A 27,276-nucleotide genomic window follows, 5' to 3' on the forward strand; every position below is an offset into this window, starting at 1 on the left:
CAGTGTTGGCAATATCAACATAGGCAGAACTGTCACCAGTCACTACTCTTCACACTTAGGAATGGCCAGGACGGCTGTAGATGTGGCTGCACATGACAGTGCAGACTGTTCATGGGATCTATGTTCTTGGTAATGGTCGACGCTGATAGAAAATGGATGGCCATACACAGGGCGAGTTAATCAAACACAAGGACAAGGACAAGAGTGGACAAACTTCATGCCTCTTTCTTGACATGTCAACATCCTTCTTTCACCACTCACCACCCACCACATCCTTCTCTTTTGTGAATACTAAGGCAAAATACTCATTAACGACATCACCCACTGCATCTGGCTCCACAGACAAATTCCTTCCACTGTCCTTGAGTAGACCCACCTTTTCCTTAATTTACACTCTTCCTCCTTATATATGCAAAAAAGTCTTGGGATTCTCCTTAATCCTGTCTGCCAAAGACATTTCTTGGCCCTGTCAAGTCCTCCTAAGTCCCAGTTTAAGCTCTTTCCTGCTTTCTTAATATTCCTCAAGAGCCTTATCTGTTCTCAATTTCCTGAAATTTATGTATGCCTCAGTCTTTTACCAACCCCAGGCCAAAATCCAGTCTCTCTCTCTATCAAGATCAATGGAGAAACCTTCCAAACGTGGAACATGTTTCTTCAGAAGGAATTCATCAAAATGCAGATAATGCAAAAACAAAATTTACTCCAACTTAAATCAAAGAAAAGGTTTAATTAAAAAAAACTTCATCACTGTAAACTTGGAATCATGCCCTGGGCCATTCCAAGTGCCCCACAATTCTAAACAGGTTCTTATTTATAGTGAGTCAGCTGACTATTACATCACTCTGTAATTGGTTCCATGGTTTACTGGGTCAGCTGACTCTTACATCTTGTTCCCATTAGTCACATTACACCCAATACAATGTGGTCACTGGTTACATTCTAACAGATTCCCTTTGTTTTGTTTTTTTAAAATAATTTAAGACAGCCATCCTCCAGTATTCTTACTAACTTTCCTGTACCTGCACTCTTTTTGTAAAACAGTTGGATACCTGTAGATTTGCATCGCCCAGTTAAGTTTGGCAACTTCCTTATTTTCCAGTATTTATTTAATGCTGGCCAAATCAATTCTTAGTCATTTTTCTGCTACACTTTTTGTTGAGTGAACATTGTCCCATAAAGTCCACATAATACCCAATTGATACTTTCTTACCTAATGTTGCCCACGAAAAATAATTCTGTTAATGTGTCAGACGAAAATATCCCCATATTCAACACCTCCACTAATGCTAAAGTTTCAGTTGCCAATGTGCTTTTAACTATCCTTTGCTTCTCAAGCCAAGGGCATTTTCCTTCCATACCTACCAGGAATATTATGAATGCAGCATTACTTGAATGTCGATCTGGTAGATTGGCATGTGAAGCATCACTAAACACAACCAACTTCCTATCTTCTGGATCTCCTACTGCTGGGAATTTAATTACACACTTCTCTAATTTTAACTTTTTAAATGTTTTATTAGCTTGTAAGATCTCTCTGACTGTGGTGCTTCAAAATATTACTGAGCTCTAGGGCACAATAGCTCCTATCTGGTCTTGTCGGAGTGCATAGCCAATTGAGCTGTCCTATCAGACTCAACAGCTTTATTTCTTTCTTGTTGGCCTGTTCCTCTTTTTCCATTGACTTTTCTCCAGTGATGGGAACGGGATCAACACTTTTTAGATATCCCTATTGACTCATTGTTACACCAGATGTACTTTGTCGGATATAAAGACCAAGATATCGAAAAAGCACCAGCTGCTTGACTCCCTACTTTAAATTCTGTTTTCAGCTTCTCAATTACCCTTTTTTCAAATTCTTCTGTGCCACCCCATAGGAAATCATTCACATGCATTATGAAAATTCCAGCTAATTTTCCTTCAGCCTTCCAGTAAAACATTGTTGGATCTGCTTTTATCTGGACACAGCCAGTCTTCAGCAATACAGATCATACAGAGGAATACCAAACCCTTGATGCATTACATATACACATTTGTTTAATTTCCACACGTCCTTGTATGTTACCTGCTTCTTTGGCTGACCTCAAAAAAAAACTTCTCTCTGAAATGTTTCACCCCACAGAAATGCTGCTTTGATATCAATTGATTTGCACATCCAATTATTAGATGCTAGAACAGCAAAAAAAATGTTCAGTGTCACTTTCCCTACTGTGGGTGAATCAACCCTAATGTCCCTCCCATCTAAAATGTTCCTCATATCCACGGGCTACTAATCTGGCTTTAGCTTTACATGTTCCATCTTGCAAAACTTCCTCTGTGCAAACCCACTTATGGGACAAAGCAGGCTGCCCTTCATCTGGTAGCTCAGTGCACACTCCAAATTTCTAGGCTTCCTCATTAAATTCCAGCCTCTACTGCCATGTCTGTTTCTGTCAGAATTGCTACCTTCAGACCGCTGTTCGTCTTCGATCACATATTCATGATTTTTTCCTGGGTTCATGAATGCTTACTGTCTCATCCTCAGGACTTCGATCTCATTTTTTTTTGCTTCCATCTGTCCACCCCATTTTCTCAATCTGTAGCTTTGGCTTCTTGCCCTCGATCTTGTATGTTGACCCAATGTTTGTACTTTCTGGAGGCCTTTCCTTCCTTTCCAATTATAGTGGCCTCCCTCCACTCATTTGACCCTCTGGATATATATGATACCACTTGCCTACTTTGGAAAGCTGTATTATCTCTTGCTTCACTGGTACTTTGTTGATCGTCAGATTCCCTCTCATCTATTGTTGACTGCTACTCATAAAAACTCAGGGTATGTGCATGTGAGGTACAAGGTACCATCTGCATCTTGGTCATATGTTCTAAATTCATGCTCAAGTCCCACTACTTTCAAAGAATGGGTTTGCACTGTCTGGTTACCGTATTGTACAAAAACTACTTTGCCGTCTGTTCCCATCACTGTCCAGGGTTCTTTCCACTCTTCCATAGTAGACCCTATCCCCTTTCTCAAAGTATATCCTTGATGGTCTTATGCGATGCCTTAGGCCCTTCCTATCCATTCTGAAATCTCAGCCTTGATGAAGGCCTTTCTCCCTGCATGCATAGCGTTTAAGCGTGCAAAAAACATAATGCAATACTTCTGTTATTGTGCTGGGGGAACATCAGTTAGTACTGATGGCAGCTTCGGATTCCTCCTGAATATCAACTGGTATGGACTAAAGCCCCCCCACAATTTGTAATGAATTTTTCACGTGCACTGCCCACGCTAATGCAACCTGCAATTTACAGCCCAATTGATCTGCCAAAATTTTACGCAACATGTCATCTATAATTGCATAATTACTTTCACAGAGGCCATTGATGATGGGCTCTCTGCTACATTGTGCATTATTTAAATTTTCACACATCTTGAAACTCATCATTTGCGAATTTGCCCCCATTTTCCATCAAAAATTTAGACAGTGCTCCTAATCCTGTTCCAATCCAGCGGGTCATCATTTTATCTATAACCGTCTTTTTACCTTTGCTGTAAATCACAGAGGATATGCTAAACCGGGTGGCCATGTCAACAAAGTACAATAGATAGAAGCCTTTGTCCTTGTGTCATGTCTTTTAGATCCATCGCCACAACACCATTGAAATCTTGTGCTGATGGTAGACTCACGACTGGACACAGGGATGTCCTTATAAATTTTATGCAAATTTCACAGTTGGCTGATAATTATGCTGGAAGATCATTATATCCTTAGTCCAGCACACCTGCATCCTGCAGCAACGCTCTCAGTCTCAGTGGTGCTGGATGACCAAACTGCTTATGGAATTTCAGAATCATCTTTTTGTCCATCATGCTGTTGTCTGTTAGCAACACTAATGCCTTACGAATCCTTTGGTCTGATAATTTCGGTTTGCTTAAAAGAAAGACAATAATGGCCAGATCTTGTAAAAAGTAGGTACACAGTTTTATCCTGTTTCAAATCAATGGTCATCTGAGCTTTCATCATTGCAGACCTGCTTAACAAAGGTACATCACTGGAAACTACATCTGTACTTATAAATAAACTGATTCCTGCAATGTTACAGGAAAGTGATACCCTTTTGGAGACGTTAGATTGTTGCAATCTCCAAATCTAAAACAGGTGGAACTGTCATGTTCTTTTACTTTCTTTTGGCCTTTATGGTAAAGAGACCCTAAATAACAATCTAGCCAATCTTGGCTGCAGACAGAGTGGACGTACATCCACTATCTGAAAGAGTCTATCATCAGGATGCTCATTATGGGACTCAACTTTTCTGCCACCAAAACAATGCTTTCTTGGTCCTTATCCTCGTCACTATCGGTTTTCATGTATTCTGTGTCACACGTGGTTACAAAGACACGATTTCTTCTTTTCAGACAGTTTACATCGTAATGGAATGGGGAAATTGCATTGGAACCAGTGATTCATAATCCCGCTAGCATTTCTTCAATTTAAAAGTCTTTTTATCAGTTTCCCATGTGTGTCTTCTTTCCCCATTTTCAAATCGGTTATATCCGTTTTCAACACTAGGTCTATTATTAACGTAATTGTCTCTGTTTAAAGGTCTTTGTGTACTATTTGGTCTGGCATGTGGTTGAGTCACCATTGACTCCTCTGTTCTGGGTGCTCTGGCATTCCGGCCTGCATTGAACAAGGTGGTGGGGAAGGATTGTTTCCAGAAAAGCTTTTTTAATGATGCTGCCATTTTATCAAGGAGGGGCTCTGTTCCCCTTAACTGTATTCTAGTCATTACTAAAAGAGTATCTACTTGCAACTGACATGCATAGTCCAACAACTTAAAGGCCAATACTGCATGTGGAATCTCCAAATTAAATTTCATTAGTCTTTTGTGGCCCCTATCAAAATCCATGATATACTTTTCCATGGACTGGTGTCCTGTCTCTTAATCCTGTCAAACATCACCCATCTTTCATTATTCTCTAAGAACTCATTTTTCTAGTAAAATTTATCTAAGAATCGTTGCAGGAGCTGTAGCCCTTCTTCTCTATTCAGGGAATCTGCTGTCCAATCGGAAAATACTTTGCTCCTAATTGGAAGCAACAAAGCTAATGCCATACTTTGCTATTTTCCCCCTCTTGGTACTGTGGTGACGAGGATCCACAATTCCACTCTGCCTTCCACTGCCAATGTGGTTCAGCATCTGAAAAGACAGGACAATCAAATCCCGCCAGTTTACTTCTACCATGGTTGAAGCACTTCTTCAAAAACAAACACCATGACGGGTTTTCTTCTGCTATCAACATTTCTCCAGAAGAAGCTCTTCAAAATGCAGGTAATGAAAATACAACAAAACTTACTCCAACTTATAAATCAAAGAAAGGGTTTAATAAAGAAACTTCATTACTCCAAACTTGGGGTTGCACCCTGGGTCACTTCAAGTTCCCCACAATTCTAAACAGGTTCTTATTTATAGTGAGTCAGCTGACTATTATACAGTCTGTTATTGGTTCCATGGCTTATTGGGTCAGCTGACTCTTATATATTGTTCCCATTGGTCACATTACATCCAATACAAAGTTGTTACCAGTTACATTCTAACAGAACATTACCCCGACCTGGGGAGCCACCTCTCATCAACAGCTGACAAAGATGCTGCTGTTTCTCTCTCAGCTTCAACAGCTAAAAACCAAAACTGAATGACTCTGAAAAATAGCTGAACCTGGCCACATTCACCCAACAATCCCAGGGGATATCAAAACCACAGAACACTGCATTAGTTCAGATTAAATCAACAAATGCTGCAACTATCCTCCTTCAGCAACAATAAAGGATACAGGTCAGACAACACAGTCCCAACAAAATATCCTGCAAAGAAAGATGATTAAAATATATTTTTCAAAAGGTACAGTATCATCACAGAAGTATGTGATTAAAGATGCAGCTCCAGGGTTGGGCTAATCAGGCCCACAACAACCCACAGAACCCACGTTCAGTAACATGGAGTTTCATAAGTGGACAATCAATCATGTTAGGGAAGTGATGGCTGAAGAGGAAGCGGCAGTAGCATTAGGTTGGAGAGCAATTGTGAATGTTAGCTCTACAGATAGGTAAGAATAACAGGGATAACAAACTCCCCACAATAAATGGAAGTTCATATCTATTGGAGACAAATTTTAACAATTAGGACAGTCTTAGATTCAATATTTAAAACCAATTCCATGGATAGGGCGAGGCATATGACAGGGCAGAACTTCAGTGCAACAATTGTGTGTCAGCCTAAATTGCATGCTCAAGTCTCTGACTTATCAGCAAAAGTACAACCACTGAGTTACACTCAATAGCACCACTCTTCCTCCACCTCCCTTGAAAGTCTGAAAATTGGATAGTTAAAAAAAATGACGTTCATGCTTTCACAATTATTTCCTCCCACTAGTAGATAATATTCTCAACTGTAGTTGTTGTTTTGCATGCTTATCTATTTATGAGGAGCAATTAAAGAAATGATAAAGGAGGGTAGGAGAAGCTATGAGGCTGGGCTAGCACTTAATATAAAAAAGGATAGCAAGAGTTTTTATAAATATATAAAAAGGAAGAGGCTGGCTAGGGTGAACGTTGGTCCTTTAGAGGATGAGAAAGGGGAGCTAGTGGTAGGGGATGGGGATATGGCGAAGGTCTTGAATAACTTTTTTGTTTCTGTCTTCACGGAGGAGGACGTGAATAATTTGCCGGGTGTTAGCGATGGAAAGGTGGTAGGAATGGAGGGTCTTAATGACATTACTGTTACTAGAGAGGTGGTGCTCGACAGACTGGAGGGGCTGATTGTGGACAAGTCCCCAGGACCGGATGGAATGCATCCGAGGGTTCTGAAAGAAATGGCGGAGGTGATAGTGGATGCCTTGGTGGTTATTTTCCAGACGTCGCTGGATTCCGGGGAAGTGCCGGAAGATTGGAAAACGGCTAATGTTACGCCGTTGTTTAAGAAGGGTGCCAGGCAAAAGGCGGGGAATTATAGGCCGGTTAGTTTAACGTCTGTGGTAGGTAAAATGTTAGAATCCATCATTAAGCAGGAAATTGCGAGGCATCTTGAAGGGAATTGCTTGATAGGGCGGACGCAACACGGTTTCATTAAAGGGAAGTCGTGTCTGACAAATTTACTGGAGTTCTATGAGGATGTGTCTAGGGCAGTGGATAGAGGAGAGCCGGTGGATGTGGTCTTTCTGGATTTTCAGAAGGCGTTTGACAAGGTACCTCACAAGAGGTTATTGCAGAAGGTCAGGGGACATGGAGTTGGGGGTAGGGTGTTAGCGTGGATAGAGGATTGGTTGTCAAATAGGAGGCAGAGAGTGGGGGTCAATGGGTGCTATTCGGATTGGCGGATGGTGACTAGTGGGGTGCCCCAGGGGTCGGTGCTGGGGCCTCAGCTATTTACCATTTATATAGATGATCTGGAGGAGGGAACCGAGTGCAGGGTGTCGAAATTTGCTGATGACACCAAGATTGGGGGAACGGCAAATTGTGCGGAGGGTGTGGAGAGTCTGCAGAAGGATCTAGATAGGCTGGGCGAATGGGCCGGGAAATGGCAAATGGAATTTAATGTTGGCAAGTGTGAGGTGGTCCACTTTGGTAGGAAGAATGGTAGGAAGGACTATTACTTACGTGGCGAAAAACTGCAGCAGGCGACAGTGCAGAGGGACCTCGGGGTCCTTGTGCATGAATCGCAAAAACCCAGCTTGCAGGTGCAGCAGGTGGTCAGGAAGGCGAATGGGATGCTGGCCTTCATAGCGAGGGGGATTGAATATAAAAGTAGGGAGGTCTTGCTGCAGCTGTATAGGGCATTGGTGAGGCCGCAGCTGGAGTACTGTGTGCAGTTTTGGGCGCCGCACCTGCGCAAGGATATTTTGGCCCTGGAGGGAGTGCAGAGGAGGTTTACTAGGCTGATACCGGAGCTGAGGGGATTGAGCTATGAGGAGAGGCTGAATAAACTAGGCTTGTACTCATTAGAGTTTAGAAGAATGAGGGGAGATCTCATTGAGACGTATAAGATGATGAATGGGATGGATAGGATAGAGGTGGAGAGACTCTTCCCGCTCAAAAAAGACAGTAGGACTAGGGGGCACAGCCTCAAGATAAAGGGGAGGCGGTTTAGAACGGAGTTGAGGAGGAACTTCTTCACTCAAAGGGTGGTGAATCTCTGGAATTCTCTGCCCGTTGAAGTGGTGGAGGCTGCCTCGCTAAATATTTTTAAGAAGCGGGTTGATGGGTTTTTGATAAGAGAAGGGATTAAGGGTTATGGGGAGAGGGCGGGAAGGTGGAGCTGAGCCACGACAGATCAGCCATGATCTTATTGAATGGCGGGGCAGGCTCGAAGGGCTAGATGGCCTACTCCTGCTCCTATTTCTTATGTTCTTATGTTCTTATGTAAATGAGATAAGGAAAACAATTTCAGTGCAGAAATCTAATTGTACAAGAATGGAAATGTTCATGGAAGCATATGCCACATCTGTTGCCAAGAGGATTTCAGTGCATGGTGCGATATATTTTACAATTATTAGTCAATCTTCTGTAGAATCAACATTCACAATTGTTCCCCAATCCAATGCTACTGCTGCTTCCTCTTCAGCATCACTCCCTAACATGTATGAATGACCCTTGGTCATTCTGTCAGGGAAATCCTGTTTAGTACAGGGAGCATAAAAGAAAATACTTCATGAAATAGGCTGAGTACAAGATTAATGAAAACCGAACATTCTTCACAAATCAAAAACCTTTCTGTAAATTTTTTAAAGGTTTTCATTGCAAAACTTCATAGCAGTAAATAAAGAAGTAGATATTATACAACAGCTATGATAAAGTCTCAATATGCAGGGAAGCAGCTATGATTTTGAGGCAAAATTGAATTTTAAGATTTCAAATGACTTGTTTTGAATGTGTTATTGGAAAAATTGAGTTTCTATATTTCTGAATGTTTGTATAAAAGTGTCTTGATTCATGGAAGTCAAATATTTCTCAGATGCCAGTGACACACAAAAGTCATCAGCAATTCAAACTTGCATGACTTGGGATACAGCTCAAAATGCTGTCTTCATACACAACCCTACTTTAAAAGGGCAAAATCTGCAACTGTACCGCTAGATGTTTTTCATCATTTACTTGGATATCTCATCATTATTAAAAATCCTGCTTATATTTCTTATTTACATCTTTCCATTGAAGATTCGTATAATCACATTTCTGCTGGAAACTTTATGATCTTGTTCTGTAATTAAACCAGTGGAGGTACTTCAGTGCTGTCACAGTCAGAAGATATAGTTATTTTTTGTTTTTCATTGCTGATCTCGACATAGGAATTTATAATAGAAATGTAAGTTGACTATTAATTGTGCTGGTATTTATTCCTCTAATTCTTCACCTGAAGTCTACACTTGGTCTTGACTTCCATTTGCAATGTAATATGACAGAAGACTGACTAATAATTATAAAATATCACACCATTCACTGAAATCCTCTTGGCAACAGATCTGGCATATGCTTCCATGAACATTTCCATTCTTGTACAATTAGATTTCTGCACTGCAATTGTTTTCCTTATCTCATTTCTTTAATTGCTCCTCATAAATAGATAAGCAGGCAAAACAACAACTACAGTTGAGAATATCATCTACTAGTGGGAGGAAATAATTGTGGAAGCATAAACATCATTTTTTTTAACCATCCAATTTTCAGACTTTCGGGGGAGGGTGTGGGATGGGGAGGGAGAGAGGTGATGTTGACTAACTCGGTGGTTGTACTTCTGTCTGTATTGAGTTGAAATTAAATTGATTGGGACCTTCTTAGTGACTCATAAATCAATGGAATTGGGTTCTCAAATCTGGCTGGACATATTCTGGGAGATGGCATGATATGCCCTCCGATCTTCAACTGCCCTCTCCTGGACTCCTGGTCACCCAACATGTCAATCATCATGGTACCTCACCTTCCCAAGACTTTTTAAAGTACATTGGTTTTGACTTTTGAAAATCAGGTCACCTTGTGTTTCACACTCTTTGCTTTTACTTTGCAGAATGAGAAGAGACTATACAGGAAATTATAAATAATGAGTAGTCATCTGCATATTTCAAGTTCTTGACATTCAACCCATCAACATTTGTTTCATCATGGTAGATGTCTCTGAAGATATGTATAGGTTGAACAGTTTTGGGGACAAATCAAATCCCTGGTGTACTCGATTTAACTGTGAAGCTATTGCAAAGCTAATAAAGGCGAAAACCTCTAAACTATACAGAATAAGTTACAGAAGGATCTGAATATATTTGGCTATTGGGCAGACAGATGGCAAATGAAATTTAGTGAACAAGTGCTTCAAATATACAGAAAATAAAGAAAGAGGCCATTACTTGAAGGGAAAAAATATGTATTAAAAATGAAAGACATCTGGAGATTTTGATTGTCATCGTAACTCCATTCAGTGGTAGTGAATAAAGCAAATTAAATGTGGAGATATAATAAAAAGGATAGTACTGAACCAAAACAGAAGAGTAATTAATGGCATTAAATCCTTTATGGGATTAAATTTTGAATACCATGTATAGTTCTCATCACTGAAGTACATGAAGGACATTGCAACTATTACAAGGGTACAGAAGGCACTGGAACAATTAAGATAGTATATTTGCGTTATGAGGAATATTATATAAATTAGGCACGTTCTCAATGAAAAACAAAGTTGACAGGTGAAACGATTGTTGTTTTAGGATTTTAAAGAGGCTAGATGAGGCCAATCTGCTTTTCCTTATCCAGAGCAGTGAAAGCAGAGGACACAGTATGCACTTGAAGGGGGTAAATTCAAATCTAATTTGCAGAAATTATTTATATGTTACTTTCTTTATTTTCCCTGAAGGGTTGACTCTTTTATGATGTAGCACCCAAGAGAAGCTTATCACTGCCAAGTACTTTACTCAGTGACCATATTAAAATCAACCATGACATCAGTGTCACAACTCATTGGTAAGGTGCATTACTCAAATCTATTAGCTCTCATGGCACCATTTGTATGCTCCTGGTATCCTGGCAAATATTTCTCATTCAATCAGTACAATTAAACACATATTTGGTCATTACTTTCATTCTCTTTTTTTTTGAATCTTTGCTGCATTTACTTGCATAATAATAGTAAATATATCAACTAATTGGTTGTGTGATACATCTTGAGGACATGAAAAGATGCAAATAAATATTAAATTTATTTATTTGCCCCTTGAAATCTTCTAAAGGCCAAGTTCATTCCTGGGATCATCCTTGCCATTGGATAAACTGTAAAAGCATTGAGAGAGCCTCTCGCTTCAACTTTCAACAGAGCAAGATAAATAAAGCATAATCTTAGCAATATTAGAAAAAACCCTAAGAGTGAAATGCACAGTTCAGAGTACCGTATCTGTTTCAAACAATGCAAATGACAGTTAAAGTGTTACCTTGTGCAGATCACTGTTCGTCAATGAAAATGGCAAATTGGATACATATACCGTGCTTTTGCTTGGTGCCAGTCCACCACTCATTGTTCTTAAATCCAAAAATCTTCCTTCACAAACAACTGAACGAAAAAAAATCACAAAGGAGAACTAAGTTATAATAGTTAATTTTTAATCTGATGCCAGTAGCTATACAGAGGGAAGATAAATATTTAAGTGCATGCGTCTGTGTAGGTGTAACACTCAAGACACTTTGAAGCAAGGTTAATTAAGTTTCAGCTGTATTTTCTGGGTCAATAGCACTTACAGGATTGAAAATGGAAAATCAGACAGACAACAGCTTTCACAATAATGAGACAAAGCTCTGGACAGTAGCTGATGAATTATTCAAGTTGGGTAGACTATCTTCCCACTTTTACTGAACACTGAATTGGAACAAATTAGAATATATCAAATTAGGGTCGTGGAGTAGCATTCTTTCAGTTTTACGGATAGAACTGTTATCTTAAATGTTTATCCTCTCAACCAATTAATAAATAATTTTAGGTTACAAGAAGCTTGACAATTGCAAATAGAAAACCTCCACTAACAAGGCATGGGTATACAATAGCAACAATAATGCTTTGAAACATATTACCAATATTTTACCTTCACTCGTTTTACAAGTTACTTTGGCAAATCAAAGTAATAGCTTCCAAAGGTTTCTGAAGTTTTTAAAAAGTGTTATAATCTTCCTCAGCTATCATTCAAAATTAATGGTTGTCTGTACACAGTATATATAGTAAATGGCAGAACCCTTAAGAGTACTGATAGACAAAGGGATCTGGGTGTACAGGTACACAGGTCACTGAAAGTGGCAATGCAAGTGGAGAAGGTAGTCAAGAAGGCATACAGCATGCTTGCCTTCATCATCTGGGATACTGAGTTTAAAAATTGGCAAGTTATGTTGCAGCTTTATAGAACCTTAGTTAGGCCTCACTTGGAACATAGTGTTCAATTCTGGTCGCCACACGACCAGAAGGATGTGGAGGCTTTGGAGACGTACAGGAAAGATTTAATAGGATGTTGCCTGGTATGGAGGGCATTAGCAATGAGGACAGGTTGGAGAAACTTGGTTTGTTCTCACTGGAATGACAGAGGTTGAGGGACAACCTGATAGAAGTCTACAAGATTATGAGAGGCATGGACCGAGTGGATAATCAGAAGCTTTTTCCAGGGTGGAAGAGTCAATTACTAAGAGGCACACGTTTAAGGTGCAAGGGGCAAGGTTTAAAAGATGTACAAGGCAATTTTTTTTAACATAGAGAGTGGAGGATGCCTGGAACTTGCTGCTGAGGGAGGTAGTGGGAGCAGATACGGTAGTGACTTTTAAGGGGTGTCTTGACAAGTACATGAATAGGATGGGAATAGAGGGATCTCATCCTTGGAAGGATAGGGGGTTTCAGTTAAGTTGGGCTGCATGATCAGTACAGGCCTGAAAGGCCAAAGGGCCTGTTCCTGTGCTGTAATTTTCTTTGTTCTTTATATTGTAGACAAATGGTCTAGCAACACCCCAAGTATTCCTTTTTAACTGACATACTTTTCCCTTCCTTAGTATACATCTGTAGGGTAAAAAGATTTACTCCAAATCATGTTTGACTAGTCAGCTTGACTCAGTAGTACTCTCAGCTCAGGATGTAAATTCAAGCCCCACAATGGAGATAATCTGGGCTGTCAAATAAGTGCATTATTGGTATTAGAGAAATTTAAAATAATCAGGGATTTTAAAAACTAATTAAACTACAAGCACTAAGTGAAAAGACTCCAGGTCAGACTTACAGAATAACAGGGGTACAGTCTGCATAAAGAGACATATAATCATTGTAAGAGATTTAAACAAGTATTTTTGATTTAAACATGTATTTTAAAAGGTATTTAAAAAACTGTACACTTTAGCAAAAGACAGGCTGCTCCAGAGCATCATGGGACGAAGACTGATGAGACGAACCACATTCTTTGGAACAATAAAATCACAGAACGTGTATATTCTTATCAGCATAAATTACAGACAAGACCAGAGTATGAACGTTCAATTTGTGATGATAAGACAATGCTTCTCAGACATGGGAACATCATCTGTCTGACTCAACCGTTGACATAATTGAGAGTTGGTTAGAACAGTACCTTTGAAATCTATAGCTAAGCATCAGGGGTTACTAGCAATAGAGGCAAGAAACATCCAGATTCCACGGAGCAATGAAATCCCATGATGTCAGAGTAGAATGTAATCAGCTAAGGTATATGACAACTGTTAACAATGATTAATTTGCACTAATGATGACAGGTCCATAACTAACGGGAAGGTGAGAAAAGTGACTTGAAAATGTACAATTGGCCTGTCAAATGTATTGTAACTTCAGAATGGTATTGGGATGCTTAGGGCCTTCTCTTCAAAGGGGCGTTGGACTGCCCAACGCTCGGTCTCTCAGCGATTATTGGTCAAATAAAGATACCTCATTAACCAGGATACTGACTTCATGCATCTTTGTATTAGCTGAAGTTTTGGCATTACTTAGCTCTGAAAAAAAACCCAACAACTGGAGATATATTAAACTTAGGCTCACTCTGCTTGCTCTGAAGGATGTGGTACTATTCAACAAGTGGGGAAATTTCTTAGTGTTCTGATTCTCCAATTCCCCCTGACTAAAACACCATAATTAAAAAAACTGGTCATGCATTTATACGAAAAGAAATGGAAGACCAACAGAACACCTATTCCTTCTAGTTCACCTTCTAGCCTCGTAAACATACAATACAACGGAGTTACCGACCAGTACAAAAACCTACTAGTCAGAGGGTTTTAGAATAGAATCAGAATCTCCACAGTGCAGAAGGAGGCCATTCAGTCCCTCGAGCCTGCATCGACATCAATCCCACCCAAGCCCTATCCCCATAACCCTACATATTTAACCTGTTAATCCCCCTGACACAGAGACAATTTAACATGGCCAATCCACCTAACTGCACATCTTTGGACTGTGGGTGGAAACCAAAACACCCAGGGGAATCCCACACAGACACAAGGAGAACGTGCAAACTCCACACAATCACCTAAGCTGGAACTGAACCTGGGTCCCTGCTGCTGTGAGGCAGCAGTGCTAACCACAGCGCTGCCCCACATATTCAAAATCACCTGCTCCATAGATTGGGGATGAGAGTGGCCAAAGATAAAAAGGTCTGAAAGTTTTTGTGACAAGGAATCATGTACACATTATAGCGTAAAACAGCCAAATCAATGCAGAATGAGGGGCTGGAAAATTACAGCACTTTTTAGTCATCTGTGATGAAATACAAAAATACACTCCAAATGGGCGGAATTATAAAAGTGTCATGAAATGAAAGCATTTTTGTACTCTATAACAGCCACCTGATCAGTTCAGGATATTGACCTTCTAGTTAGTTCATTGTAAATGAATAGAATAGGAACCCTACAAGAGGACTGGAGTACTTCTTACTGTAGCTGTACAGGGCCTTGGCGGGATGGCACCCAGCGTATTGTGTACAGTTTTCGTTTCTTTATCTAAGAAAGGATATATCTGCTATAGAGGGAATGCAATAAAAGTTGACTGAACTGGTTCCTGGGATGGCAGGATTGTTGTATGAGGGGAGTTTGGGTCACATAGACCTGAATTCACTGGAATTTGGAAGAATAAAAGGGACTCTCACTGAAAGATACAAAATTCTGACAAGGCTAAACAGATTGGATGCAAGGATGTTATCTCATTTGATTGGGGGGCTCCACAACAAGGCAGTCTCAGGACACAAGATGGGCGACAAAAGACTGAGATGAGGTGAAACCTCTTCATTCAGAAGATGCTGAACCTGTGGTATTCTTTACCACAGGGGGAATGAACATATTTAAACAGAAAATGGATTGCTAGATTCTAAAAGTATCAAGAGGTTCAGAGAGAGTGCAAAAGTATGGTGTTGAGACAGAGGATCAGCCATTTTGGAACAGGCTTGGAGGGCCAAATGCCCTATACCTACTCCTATTTATCATAGGATCCCTACAGTGCAGGAGGTGGCCATTTGACCCGAGTCTGCACCGACAACAATCCCACCCAGGCCTTATCCCTGCTTAGTTACCCTGTTAATCCCGCTAATCTATCACAACCCAGGACACTAAGGGTTAATTTAGCACGTCCAATCAACCTAACCTGCACATCTTTGGACTGAGGGGGGAAACCGGAGCATGTGGAGGAAACCCACACAGAGACGAGAAGAATGTGCAAACTCCAAATAGACAGTGATTCAAGCCAGGAATCGAACCCAGGTCCCTGAAGCTGTGAGGCAGCAGTGCTAACCACTGTGCGACCCCAACATTTTCCATGTGCCTACACATCAGTGATACCCAAGAAGAAGGGGGAGTTTCCTGTGTTCACTGCATGTAAACCAGTGTTAGCATCATAGCATGTCTCCAGGTAAGTGGTGCCCAGTTAAATATGTGAGGACAGTCATATTTGGAATTTTGGGAGTAGGCATGGAGCAGAGTTGGGAACAAAATTTCCCCCACCCTCCCTTATTAATTGCACCCCCTCAACCTTTCAAGGTTTACATGGCCAACTCAGCACCTGAGATGCGATTGTCCCACACACTGACACAGCACTCTTCTCATTCAACAACCCCAAACCCGGTTAATAGATAACTCACCGATAGTTTAATGCAATATCAGCAGAGGGGGATTAAATTCGACCCCTTCAATTTCCCTAGAGTAGCTCAAGTTGCAGATAACAACTGGGTCGAGCCCGGTGCAACACTGAGTAATAGTGTCCTGGACCTGTTCCAGCCTTGTTACTAACAGCGAGTCATTCATTCTTGGCCTTCTAGAGATTCATTTTTCATTCCAGGGAATGTATCTCTAATTTATACAGCCCTGGTAATATTCCAGTGAAATGCCACAGTTATTCCCACTTAACTCATCTATCAATTTCTATGTATAATTTTAAGTTCCATCTACATTGCTTACTCTGCCACCAATTTCAATCATCAGCAAACTTGGACATGTGGCTACAATATTATGCAAGTCATTAACCATAAGACAGCATGAATTACATCCTTCCAATTCAAGTGCATACCCATTAACCCTACTGTTTTCTGCTGACTCACCAAATGCCCAACCAGGACAGCACATTGGTAAGCACTCCTGCCTCACAGCACCCGGGACTCGGGTTCGATCCTTGGCTTGGGTCACTGTCTGCGTGGAGTCTGCACGTTTTCCCAGTGTCTGCATAGGTTTCCTCCCACACAGTCCGAAAGACTTGCTAATTAGGTGTATTGGCCATGCTAAATTCTCCCCCAGTATACCCGAACAGGCACCGGAGTGTGATGACTAGGAGATTTTTACATTGCAGTGTTAATGTAAGCCTACTTCAACACTAATAAATAAACTTTAAACCAGTCAACAGTTTCTCCCTTCTCTTAAATGATGCTTAAGTTTGCATTCTTCCATCAAAAGGGACAACTCTGGAATCTAGATATCTTGGGACAATCTTTCAAAGTTGTGTGACACCTCCCACTATTTCCTTTAAAAACCTAGAATAGAAGCCATGCTGTGGATCTGTCAGTCTTCTGTGGTATTATTTTTTCTACAACTATTTTCTTGCTTGTAAACTTGAGTGAATTCCAGCCCTTGATTCACTATTAGTTTGTCTAGAGTATAATATTTGTTCCTCTACTGTTAAGACTGACATGAAGTATTAGGTTAGCCATTTTCTTATATTTGTTTGCAACATTATCAACATCTACTTTTAAACTTACCCCTGACAACACTTCCTCCTATGTTAATCATATTTTTTAAACTCACTTCTGCAAGTCTTGCTCAAGTTTTTGTTTTCATTGGCTGTTTCTTTATTTTACTTCCAGTCCCCAAGGTATGCTCCTTCCTTTAGTGTACGTTATCTGTGACTTCCTCTTTTGTTGATTGCTGCTATTTTTGCTCCTCAGGGCCATCTACTGGTACTGGATAAAACCAATTTTTTTTAAAAAACTCCTCACTGTTCACCAGCGCAATAATAGTTTTGATCTAGTCATCAGTTTTTACTGTCATCAGTCTCAAACTGTTAAAATTAGCTGTACCAAAGTCTTAGTAATTCTATTAAGTTTCTCTTTTCAAGTTGAGCATAGAATCCAGTTATTTTATAGTCACAACTATATAAATGTTACCTGACTTTTACACAAACCAAGTTCTGCTCATTGCTTACCAACAAATCTAGAAATACTTGCCCTCTTCGTGTTAGTCATTAGGAGTGATTCTGTTCATTGAAACCATGCCTGTGCAAGGCAATCCAGTTGGTTCCGTTCCACAACCGTATTCAAGAATTCCTGCAATTTTATTTCCATCAAGTGTCCACCCAATTTTCTTTTTTGGTCATCAATCAGTTTTGCTTCCACAACCGTCACAGGTAGTGAGCAGCAGGTCATTGCCAACCCCTACATGAAAAGTTCTTCCTCATATCTCTCTCTCTTTCTCTACAACACCCCCCACCCCCCCGCATCCCTTGCCCAAATCAGCTAACAGTAACAGTTTGGATTGGTATAAATGGTAAATGATAGATTTTCAGGCTGATTCCAGGGCTGGAGAGACTGATGAATGAGGAGAGACTGACGAGGTTAGGATTGTTTTCACTGGAGTTCACACAAATGAGAGGCGATCTCATAGCGACTTACAAAATTCTAACAGGACTAGACAGGGAGGATGTTCCTATTGGTGGGGGAGTCCAGAACCAGGGGTCGCAGTCTGAGGATTCGTGGTAGACCACTTAGGATGGAAATGAGGAGACATTTCTTCATCCACAGAGTACTGAGCCTATGGAATTCATTACCACAGGAACTAGTTGATACCAAAACATTGAATATATCCAAGAGGTAGCTAGATGTAGCGCTTCGGGTGAACAGGATCAAAGGTTATGGGGAGAACGCAGGATTAATCTATTGAGTTGGACAATCAGCTATAATCATGATGAATGGCGCAGCAGGCTCGAAGGGCCAAAGGGCCTCCTCCTCCTGCTCCTATCTTCTATGTTTCTATAATATAGGTGATATTTCAAAGAAGGTCAAGGAAGTTATCCCAAGTGTGCTGGTCAATACTTAGCCCTCAATCAACATTACAAAAAGCCAATTATTGAGTAATCATGTTGCTGTTTATGGGAATTTACAGAAATGAAAAGTGCTGTGTTTTCTATATTACAACAGTGACTGATTCAGAAAAACTTCATAGATTGTAAAGTGCTTTGGAATACCAAGGTTGTGAAAGGCATTAGAGAAAATGCAAATCTTTATATCTGTCAGATCGCTTGTATGCACAATTGGCTGCTATATTAGCTTCCATAAGGAAAATGGCTGCACTTCATCAAAATTTTGTTTGTTCTCTTCAGGAAGTGAAATGTGTTGTATAAACTTCTTTCTTAAATACCATACATCACAGTCACTGTGATTCACATTAATTTTAGGAGATTTTCTTTACGTTGAACAGCACTGTTTGGTAACCAAGTTGTACGCTCCAACCACGACTGTCAACAAGTAGAAAGTAACATTTCAGTTGTGCCTTTAAATCCTTTCTGAAGGTAGAGCACCTCATTGCTAATCATAACCTCAATGTGTCTATTGGATTGGTCACCATTCAATGTTGGTAAAAAGTTGACATAGAAAATAGAAATAGGAGTAGGCCATTTGGCCCCTTGAGCCTGCTCCACAATTCATTATGGTCATGGCCGATCATCAAATTCAGTATCCTGACCCCACCTTTCCAGCCCATCCACCTCCAACCTCTGATCCCTTTAGCCCCAAGAGCTGTATCTAATTTATTCTTTAAATCACAATGTTTTGGCCTCAACTACATTCTGTGGTAGTGACTTCCTCAGGTTCATCCACTCTCTAAGTGAGGATGTTTCTCCTCACCTCAGTCCTAAAAAGGTTACCCCTTATCCTCAAATATGACCCCTAGTTCTGGACTCCCCAACCACTGGGAACATTCTTTCTGAATCTGCCCTTTCTAATCCTGTTAGAATTTTATAAGTTTCTCCAAGATCCCCGCCAATGAATATAATCCTAACCAACTTAATGTCTCCTCATTTAGCAAGGACATCTTTCTTCATAAGGACACCAAAATTGCACACGCTGGCCCAGGTGTGGCATCACCAACAACGGCAGCAAAACATCCCTATTCCTACACTCAAATCCTCTCACAATGAAGGCTTTTTGCCTTATTTACTACCTGCTGTACCTGCATGCTTACTTTCAGCAACTGATGTTGGTGGACACCTAAGTCTCATTGAATCTCCACCTCTCTCAACTTACACCCAAAAATAATCTGCCTTCCTTTTATTACTACCAAAATAGATAACCTCACATTTATCCACAGTACACTGCATCTGCCATGCATATGTCCACTCACTTAGCCCGTCCAAATCACTCCGAGTCATCTCTGCATCCTCCTCGTAGCTCATCTGGAGATAATACATTTAGTTCCCTCTTCCAAATCAACGTGAATAGTTGGGGTCCTCACACAGACTCCTGTGGTACCCCACTAGTCACTGCCTGCCAATTGGAAAAAGACCCATTTATGCGAACTCTGTTTCCTATCTGCTAACCAGCTTTCTATCCACCTCATGACACTACCACAATCCCACAGGCTTTAATTTTTCATAGTAGTCTGCCTGAACTTCTATTATTTTATTTCCTTGCATAAAAATGAAAATCAGTCTCAATCCAAATATATAAACAATTTATACCAAGTATCTGATAAAAAATTAGAGCCAAAGCATATCTATATACATTCAGCTCTCAAGTCAATTGTAAACATTTATTCATCCAGCATTAATTCCAAAAGGTCTGCAGTTTGAGTTTGATCTTCCATACTAAGCCATGTTGTTGTGTTGTGATTTCATGATCTTTTCAGACACTACAATGATTTAAACTCAATATCTGCCTCAACAGACAATTAATTAGGTGGATTGGTAAGAAAACCGAAAACCCTTTTGAAAGTTCAACCCAAATTAAGGAACAAAAAAATGATAAGAAGCTTCCAAATAGACTGGGTAGAGTATTAAATACAATTTATCACCCACATGAAATATAAAGGGAAACAATGCAGCTTAGGTATTTTATGGATAAAATGCTACACTTCAGCAAAAGAAGTTGGTTTACTTTCTGAAGGGCTGAGAAGTTTGAATTGTGAATTTTCAAGACTTCTTAATAAAAAGTCAAATAACATTGGCTTGTTTCTACCTTTGACAAGATGGGTGATATGAGTGTATCTTTAAATTTTTTTAAAAAAAATCATGTTCTCTGCAGCTATCATAACTTCAGTTGTTTTTTTAAATTGTTGCTGGGTTGGAGAAGACCTTTTAGTGCTCCTTTAATGGCTCAATGGGGTTTTGTTTATTTTTACTATAGGCCTCAGGTACTTTCTGGAATTTGTTTTATGACCCTGCATTGTTATGGGAAAAACTGACTGACCAAAGTCAGGTGGTTCCTCCCCAGAAAAAAAAAACTAAGGATTCATTTTCAGTTTTAGTTTAGCAGTGGGTGACTATCAAGCCAGAAAGCAGAGTCTCCCTCGCTCTCCCTAGTTTTGGAAATTCTGCTTTTAGTTGGAAGCAAGGTTCCTGGCCTTCCTGAAGTAGAAAATCTGCTGTCAGTGGTTGGCTTGACTAGAGTCTTCCTGGCATGTTGGGAAGCTGTTCTGACTCCAAGCTTGTCTGTGTGAGTCTCAAGAGAATTGCAACATTCAACCAAAGGACCTTGCTGTATTAAACCTGTGGAAAAAGGTCTGTGTATGGGATTGGTTTGATTGGGACATTTCCTATATTCACTGTTTATTCAACTTTTTTTTCGTGTTTATAGTTGGTAAACGTTACTGCTGTTTTTCTATACATATTGACTATATACTTAAATAAACTTTGTTTCATAAAAGCTCCTTAGTAGGTCATTTGAATCATACGAAGTGAAATATCTCATGCTCACCCTAGCCAAATTCAAAGTGCAAAACTTATGATCCAGATGGACTTCATCGAACACTCGAGTTTCTGACCTGAATTATAACAGATGGACAAGAATGACTTGGCCTGGTCAAGAAATGTCAACAAACGTTTACACCCCTAGATGTTATCCAGCAAATCTCTGTCAGAAAATATATCCATAGGTACTGTTTGAGGCAGGTTCAGACTCTGTCTGATCACCTGCCAAGTTCAATTTGAGGAACAAAGACTGAGCTGTTGGAACCCGTAGAACCGCAACTAGCAGGAACCACCAACTGGAAGAAAATAATGGAATGAGAATAGTAGTAAGGGGATGCCGCTACAAAGAATTCAAACAAGAATTACTTTCCATTAGTCACTGTCTGTTGACTGAAGAAGTCTAGTCTACTTATGTGTCTTGGTATCACATGCTAGAATATCAATTTGTGTCAACTACCAAAACACTCCTTGTTCTCTAGAAAGTCTGCAATGTTTCCAACCTTCTGGAGCTGATGCATTCTATCTACTCAACTTCCTATCTCAGAAGCATTTTTTCCCTGACATTTAGTAGCAAATATGTAATGAAGTGTGGATAGTTCTGTGCTTTCATAATTTTGAGCACTAAAATTAGATTCATTTTGCAATTCCAAAATGTAATCTCCAAACTCAGAAGAATCCAGTCACTAGCACAGGCAAGTCATATGTATCAAAATCAGCTAAACAAACTTTAGCCCAAGAGTGAAATTTCTAACAATCGTCACACACGTTTCATCGATGCACTTTATTTTCTCATTTCTCCAGTGCATCCAAGCCAGAGCACCTTCATTTTTGCAAAACTTTGCCAATTCTCACCAGTTACTTCTCTCCATTTTTAAAATCTACTTGAACTTTTGAAGTCATTTATCTGACAGCTTACACATTGAAGTATTGAGAGGATTTCAAATCTGAATACGAACTGTTCTTCACTTCAGGTTCACAAGTATGTTCTAATACTAATAAAAGTGTCTGGTGTTTTGCCCTCTTATTTTCCCAAGAAAAGAGGCAAAGTGTTGGATTAAACCTTCCAGGTCTACATAGCCAAGCAGCACCTGCAGTTACATATTTAAGAACATAAGAACATAAGAAATAGGAGCAGGAGTAGGCCATCTAGCCCTTCGAGCCTGCCCCGCCATTCAATAAGATCATGGCTGATCTGTCGTGGCTCAGTTCCACTTTCCCGCCCTCTCCCCATAACCCTCAATCCCTTCTCTTATCAAAAACCCATCAACCCGCTTCTTAAAAATATTTAGCGAGGCAGCCTCCACCACTTCAACGGGCAGAGAATTCCAGAGATTCACCACCCTTTGAGTGAAGAAGTTCCTCCTCAACTCCGTTCTAAACCGCCTCCCCTTTATCTTGAGGCTGTGCCCCCTAGTCCTACTGTCTTTTTTGAGCGGGAAGAGTCTCTCCACCTCTATCCTATCCATCCCATTCATCATCTTATACGTCTCAATGAGATCTCCCCTCATTCTTCTAAACTCTAACGAGTACAAGCCTAGTTTATTCAGCCTCTCCTCATAGCTCAATCCCCTCAACTCCGGTATCAGCCTAGTAAACCTCCTCTGCACTCCCTCCAGGGCCAAAATATCCTTGCGCAGGTGCGGCGCCCAAAACTGCACACAGTACTCCAGCTGCGGCCTCACCAATGCCCTATACAGCTGCAGCAAGACCTCCCTACTTTTATATTCAATCCCCCTCGCTATGAAGGCCAGCATCCCATTCGCCTTCCTGACCACCTGCTGCACCTGCAAGCTGGGTTTTTGCGACTCATGCTACCATCAGTAATCACAAGCAAAAACACTTCTATAGTGTCTTCAATGTAGAAACAGCTACTGATGAGATGGGTGAAACCATTTGCAGATAATAAAATCTGACCATTTGTCAGATAATAAAAAATAAAGTACTGATTTTATGGTATGAGGGTCAAAATTTTCTGAAAGACAATAGCAAAATACTGCATATGCTGGAAATCTGAAAATCAGCTCTGACCCTTCAATTAAAAGCTGCATATTTGCTATTGGTCACAATTAATCTACCTTATTTTTATTCCTGATTAGGACATAACTGGATGCTCTAAATTCATTAATAAGTCCTGCCATTACCAAGATTTGTGGCAAAAGTATAATTACTGGCACGTATTATGAACTCTCATTTGCGTTTGCCACTTAAGTTTTTGTTTTATGACAGGAATACCTTGAAATTTTACATAAATTTTCATCCTCAGTGAAGTCAACCCAAAACACAAGCTATAAGCTCATTACCAGAAATCTTCTTGGAGATTCCTGTGTAGCTGTGAACTTGGCAAAAAGCTTCGAGTACTGTATGCAGTACATCAATGTCAGTAAAACAAAATGCCCAATAGAAACACATACTCAATCTCAAAATATTCAAGTCACGAAGCCAACAGTACACAAACAACAAGAGCTGACACTTCACTAAGGAAAACTACCCCGCAGTGTAACGTGTACCCAATAAATTACTTGTGGCCAACTTAACATACCTCAAGACCTTTCCATCCAGTGGCCACCAGCCCAGATTGATTCAATTTTTCAATCAGATCCGTAAATTGACTCGATTACTTTTAAGGTAAGGCTCCAATTTGGATTAAGCAGACGTCATTTTAAGTGGTCTGTTTTCACTGAGAAGAAAAAACACGAAAACCGATGTTCTCACTATCCAACTCATCACCTGGCTACAATGCCTACCTCGCTTAAGGTGCAAAGATTAATCAGGGATATGTTTGTAAGCAACCATTAAGTGAAATATATACTTCCGGACTCTTTACCTGGATTTATTGCCCCGCCAGATTCATGCCTTCCCTTCACATTTTAGGTAACTCTGTTACCAACACATCCAGCCAGCAGCACAGCCGCCATGTTGCTGCCGATGATCTCTCCTCCCCCTCGCGCGAGACTTGAAGTTTCCTTGGCCAAACAGAGGAAAATGCTTGGGGATCCGCTTCAAAAAGTGTAGGGGAGGTTTCTATTTTAAGTTGACGATGAGACAGGTCTGATGCAATTATATGTTGATTCGTCAAACAACAGCAGCCTGGTAACCGCAGTGGGCGGGCGGCCATTTGTTTTCGTGTTTGACGTTCCTTGACTTGAGGCGGGCAGGAGAGGGAAAAAAAGGGAGGGACTTATCCGGTACTAGGTCAGAAGCGAGCAAGAATTAGATTAGATCTCTCGGTTCTTCGAACATTAAATCGGTGGATTTTTTTTCAACTGAAACAGAAGTGATTGAGAGTGTGAGTATTTTGTTTGTTGTACGGATCATTGAGGGAGACGGTGGCTTTGAGCGAGCGGTTAAAGACTGGCGGCTCTCGCGCCGCAGATTCGGTTGGAGAGAGGAAGGTTTGAAAAGCTCTGAGTGAGGGTGGTTTGGTCACGCGCGACCAACGGCCTCCTCCTCCCCTACCCCCCCCCCCCGCGCGGAAGGCGGGCGTCGCCCTGGCAACATCCCGCGTGGTTGCTCTCGCTGGCCCATCGCTTCACTCCAGGCCGGCTTTTTACTCCGAATGAGTGGGCCGGGGCGGGTTATGGTCAGACAGACGGTTGCTCTGGCCCTTGCCAGAATGGTTTGGGTGGGTTAGGTAGTTTGGGCGACACCCCCGCTCGCTCTCCCGTTAGTTAGGCCTCGGTGTTATTGTAAGCTAATGGTGATGGGATTTCCTGGGTCAGTACTTTCAGTTCGCGGTTCGACATGTTCAATTCTTTGTAGTGTTGCTCAGACCAAAGGCGGCTGTCATTTGGCCATCTGTGCCAAGTGGTTTCGAGTGCTCTTCAATACACAGATGACAGCGGAACCCGAGAAACCAGCTTTTTATTCCTTTCCTCCTCCTACCACCATCCGTCTGATTCCTGGCTGCACTGGAGCCGAGATGAGAGAGACCATTTGTACAGCAGAGCTTTAGGAGGCGGGTAACCCGCATCTCTTTGGGTTTGATGTTTGATGGAGCAGCCTGCCTGGATTTATAACTTTCGTTTTGGTTTTATTCCTGAGATAATTTTGAACGACTGATGCCTTATTTGTTCTTAAATCCAACATCAGAACATCAAAATATTTCAATTTTAAACAATCTGATGGTTTATTTGTTTCTCTTGATAGAGTTTCATTCAGCAACCCGATATCAGATATCTGCTTCATTGTCATGATCGTGTTACTGTGTCGCAACTAGTCATTTGGGCACATTTGTTATCTCTTACAGTATAGCAGCACAGGAATTCAGCCATTTATGATGGTCACAAGACTGATAGTTTTAGTTTTACTAGCTAGTCTTCACCCCCGCTCGCTAAAAGCCATCCCCAAAACCGTCTCCCTCAATGATCCGTACAGCAAATAATACAATACTCACGCTCTCAATCACTTTTGTTTCGGTTGAAAGAAAATTAATGGGATGTGACGAAGGCTATCATTTATTGCCCATCCCTAATTATCCTTGAACTGAGTGACTTAATAGGCCATTTTAAGGGACAGTTAAGAGGACATATAAACATACGTGTTAGGAGCAGGAGTCAGACCATGAAGCCTGCTGATCTCGCCCCTCATATCTTAAACCTATATACCCTAGCAGTTGACTCTTCCAACATTGTTAAAAGCTTCTGACTATTCATCCTGCCCCCTTATTATCTTGTAGACTTCTGTCAGGTCGCCTCCTCAACCTCACTGCAGTGAGAACAAAGCAATCTCTCCTCGTAGCTAATGCCCTCCATACCAGGCAACATCCTGGTAAATCTTTTCTGTAACTTCAGATTCTTGCCCGCCTCCCCACTTTAATCTAGAATTTATCTAGCTCTGCCATAAAATTATTCAAAGACTCTGCTTCCACTATTGCCTTTTCAGGAAGACAGTGCTAGAGCTTCATGACCCTCCTGAGGGAAAAAAATCTGCCTTAAATGAGCAAGCTGTTATTTCTTGAACGGTGACCCCGTTCCCCCAGTTCTAGATTCTCCGTCAAGTGAAAACATCCTTTCCACATCCATCCTGTTAATCCCCCTTGATCTTAAAGGTTTTGATTAAATTGCCTCTTACACTTATAAACTCTATGGATGCAAACCTAACGTCTTCAACCTTTTCTTGTAAAATAACCCGCCAATTCCTGGAAATAGATCAGTAAACTTTCTCTGAGCTGCTTCAAACACATTTACCATCTTTTCTTAAATGAGGAGACTGATACTGTAAATACAAACGTGGCCTCTCCAATGCCCTGTACGATTGAAACACAGCCACCAGATGTTTGTAATCAATTGTCCTCACAAATTGTAGCGTTCTATTAGCTTTCCTACCAATGCCAACCACATTGGGTCTGGAGTTACACATAGGCTTGACCAGGTAAGCTGGACAGATTTCCTTCCCTAAAAGGTAGTTTATGACACCCATTGCTAGGACTAGCTTTCCATTCTAGATTTTAATAATAGAATTTAGATTGCTCCTGTGCTGGAATTTGAACCTGTGCCCCCAGGAGATTAGCCTGGGTCCTGGCTTACGACAACAGAAAATGCTGGAAAATCATAGGTCTGACAACATTTGTGGAAAGAGAATAGAGCAAACAAAGAACATTACAGCACAGAAACAGGCCATTCGACCCTCCAAGCCTGCACTGATCATGCTGCTCAACTGAACTAAAACCTATCCTTCCAGAGACCATATCCCCCCAATCCCATCCTATTGATGTATTTCTCCAGACGTCTCTTAAAAGTCACTATCATATCTGCTTCCATTACCTCCCGCGGCAACAAGTTCCAGGCATCCACCTCCCTCTGTGAAATAATAAAAAAATTGCCATGTACATCTACTTTAAAC

General features: G+C 40.8%; 2 protein-coding genes across 8 annotated transcripts in view; one reads left to right on the forward strand and one right to left on the reverse strand.

The window, feature by feature from the left end:
* The window catches only part of zcrb1 (zinc finger CCHC-type and RNA binding motif 1), a 57,982-nt gene extending 33,598 nt beyond the window's left edge, over positions 1 to 24,384 (reverse strand). Inside the window, exons 1-2 of one of the 2 annotated variants that reach the window (XM_080190744.1) lie at positions 24,260 to 24,384; positions 11,444 to 11,562 (exon numbers count right to left, since the gene is read on the reverse strand). In XM_080190744.1, the coding sequence (XP_080046870.1) occupies positions 11,444 to 11,527 (84 nt within the window). In that variant the 5' untranslated portion in view covers positions 11,528 to 11,562; positions 24,260 to 24,384. Of the gene's footprint in view, positions 1 to 11,443; positions 11,563 to 24,259 lie in introns of those variants that run through there. The other variant, XM_080190745.1, reaches the window with a different exon arrangement.
* Positions 23,974 to 27,276, forward strand: part of pphln1 (periphilin 1) — a 150,744-nt gene continuing 147,441 nt past the window's right edge. For 2 of the 6 annotated variants that reach the window (XM_080190731.1, XM_080190736.1), the window contains exon 1: positions 24,573 to 24,721. The gene's annotated coding sequence lies outside the window, so the exon portion shown is untranslated. Of the gene's footprint in view, positions 24,061 to 24,399; positions 24,444 to 24,572; positions 24,722 to 24,996; positions 25,016 to 27,276 lie in introns of those variants that run through there. The other 4 variants (XM_080190732.1, XM_080190733.1, XM_080190734.1 and 1 more) reach the window with 4 other exon arrangements.

This window comes from Carcharhinus amblyrhynchos, chromosome 6 (genome assembly GCF_965287045.1).
Source record: "Carcharhinus amblyrhynchos chromosome 6, sCarAmb.v2.hapA, whole genome shotgun sequence".
NCBI lineage: Eukaryota > Metazoa > Chordata > Chondrichthyes > Carcharhiniformes > Carcharhinidae > Carcharhinus > Carcharhinus amblyrhynchos.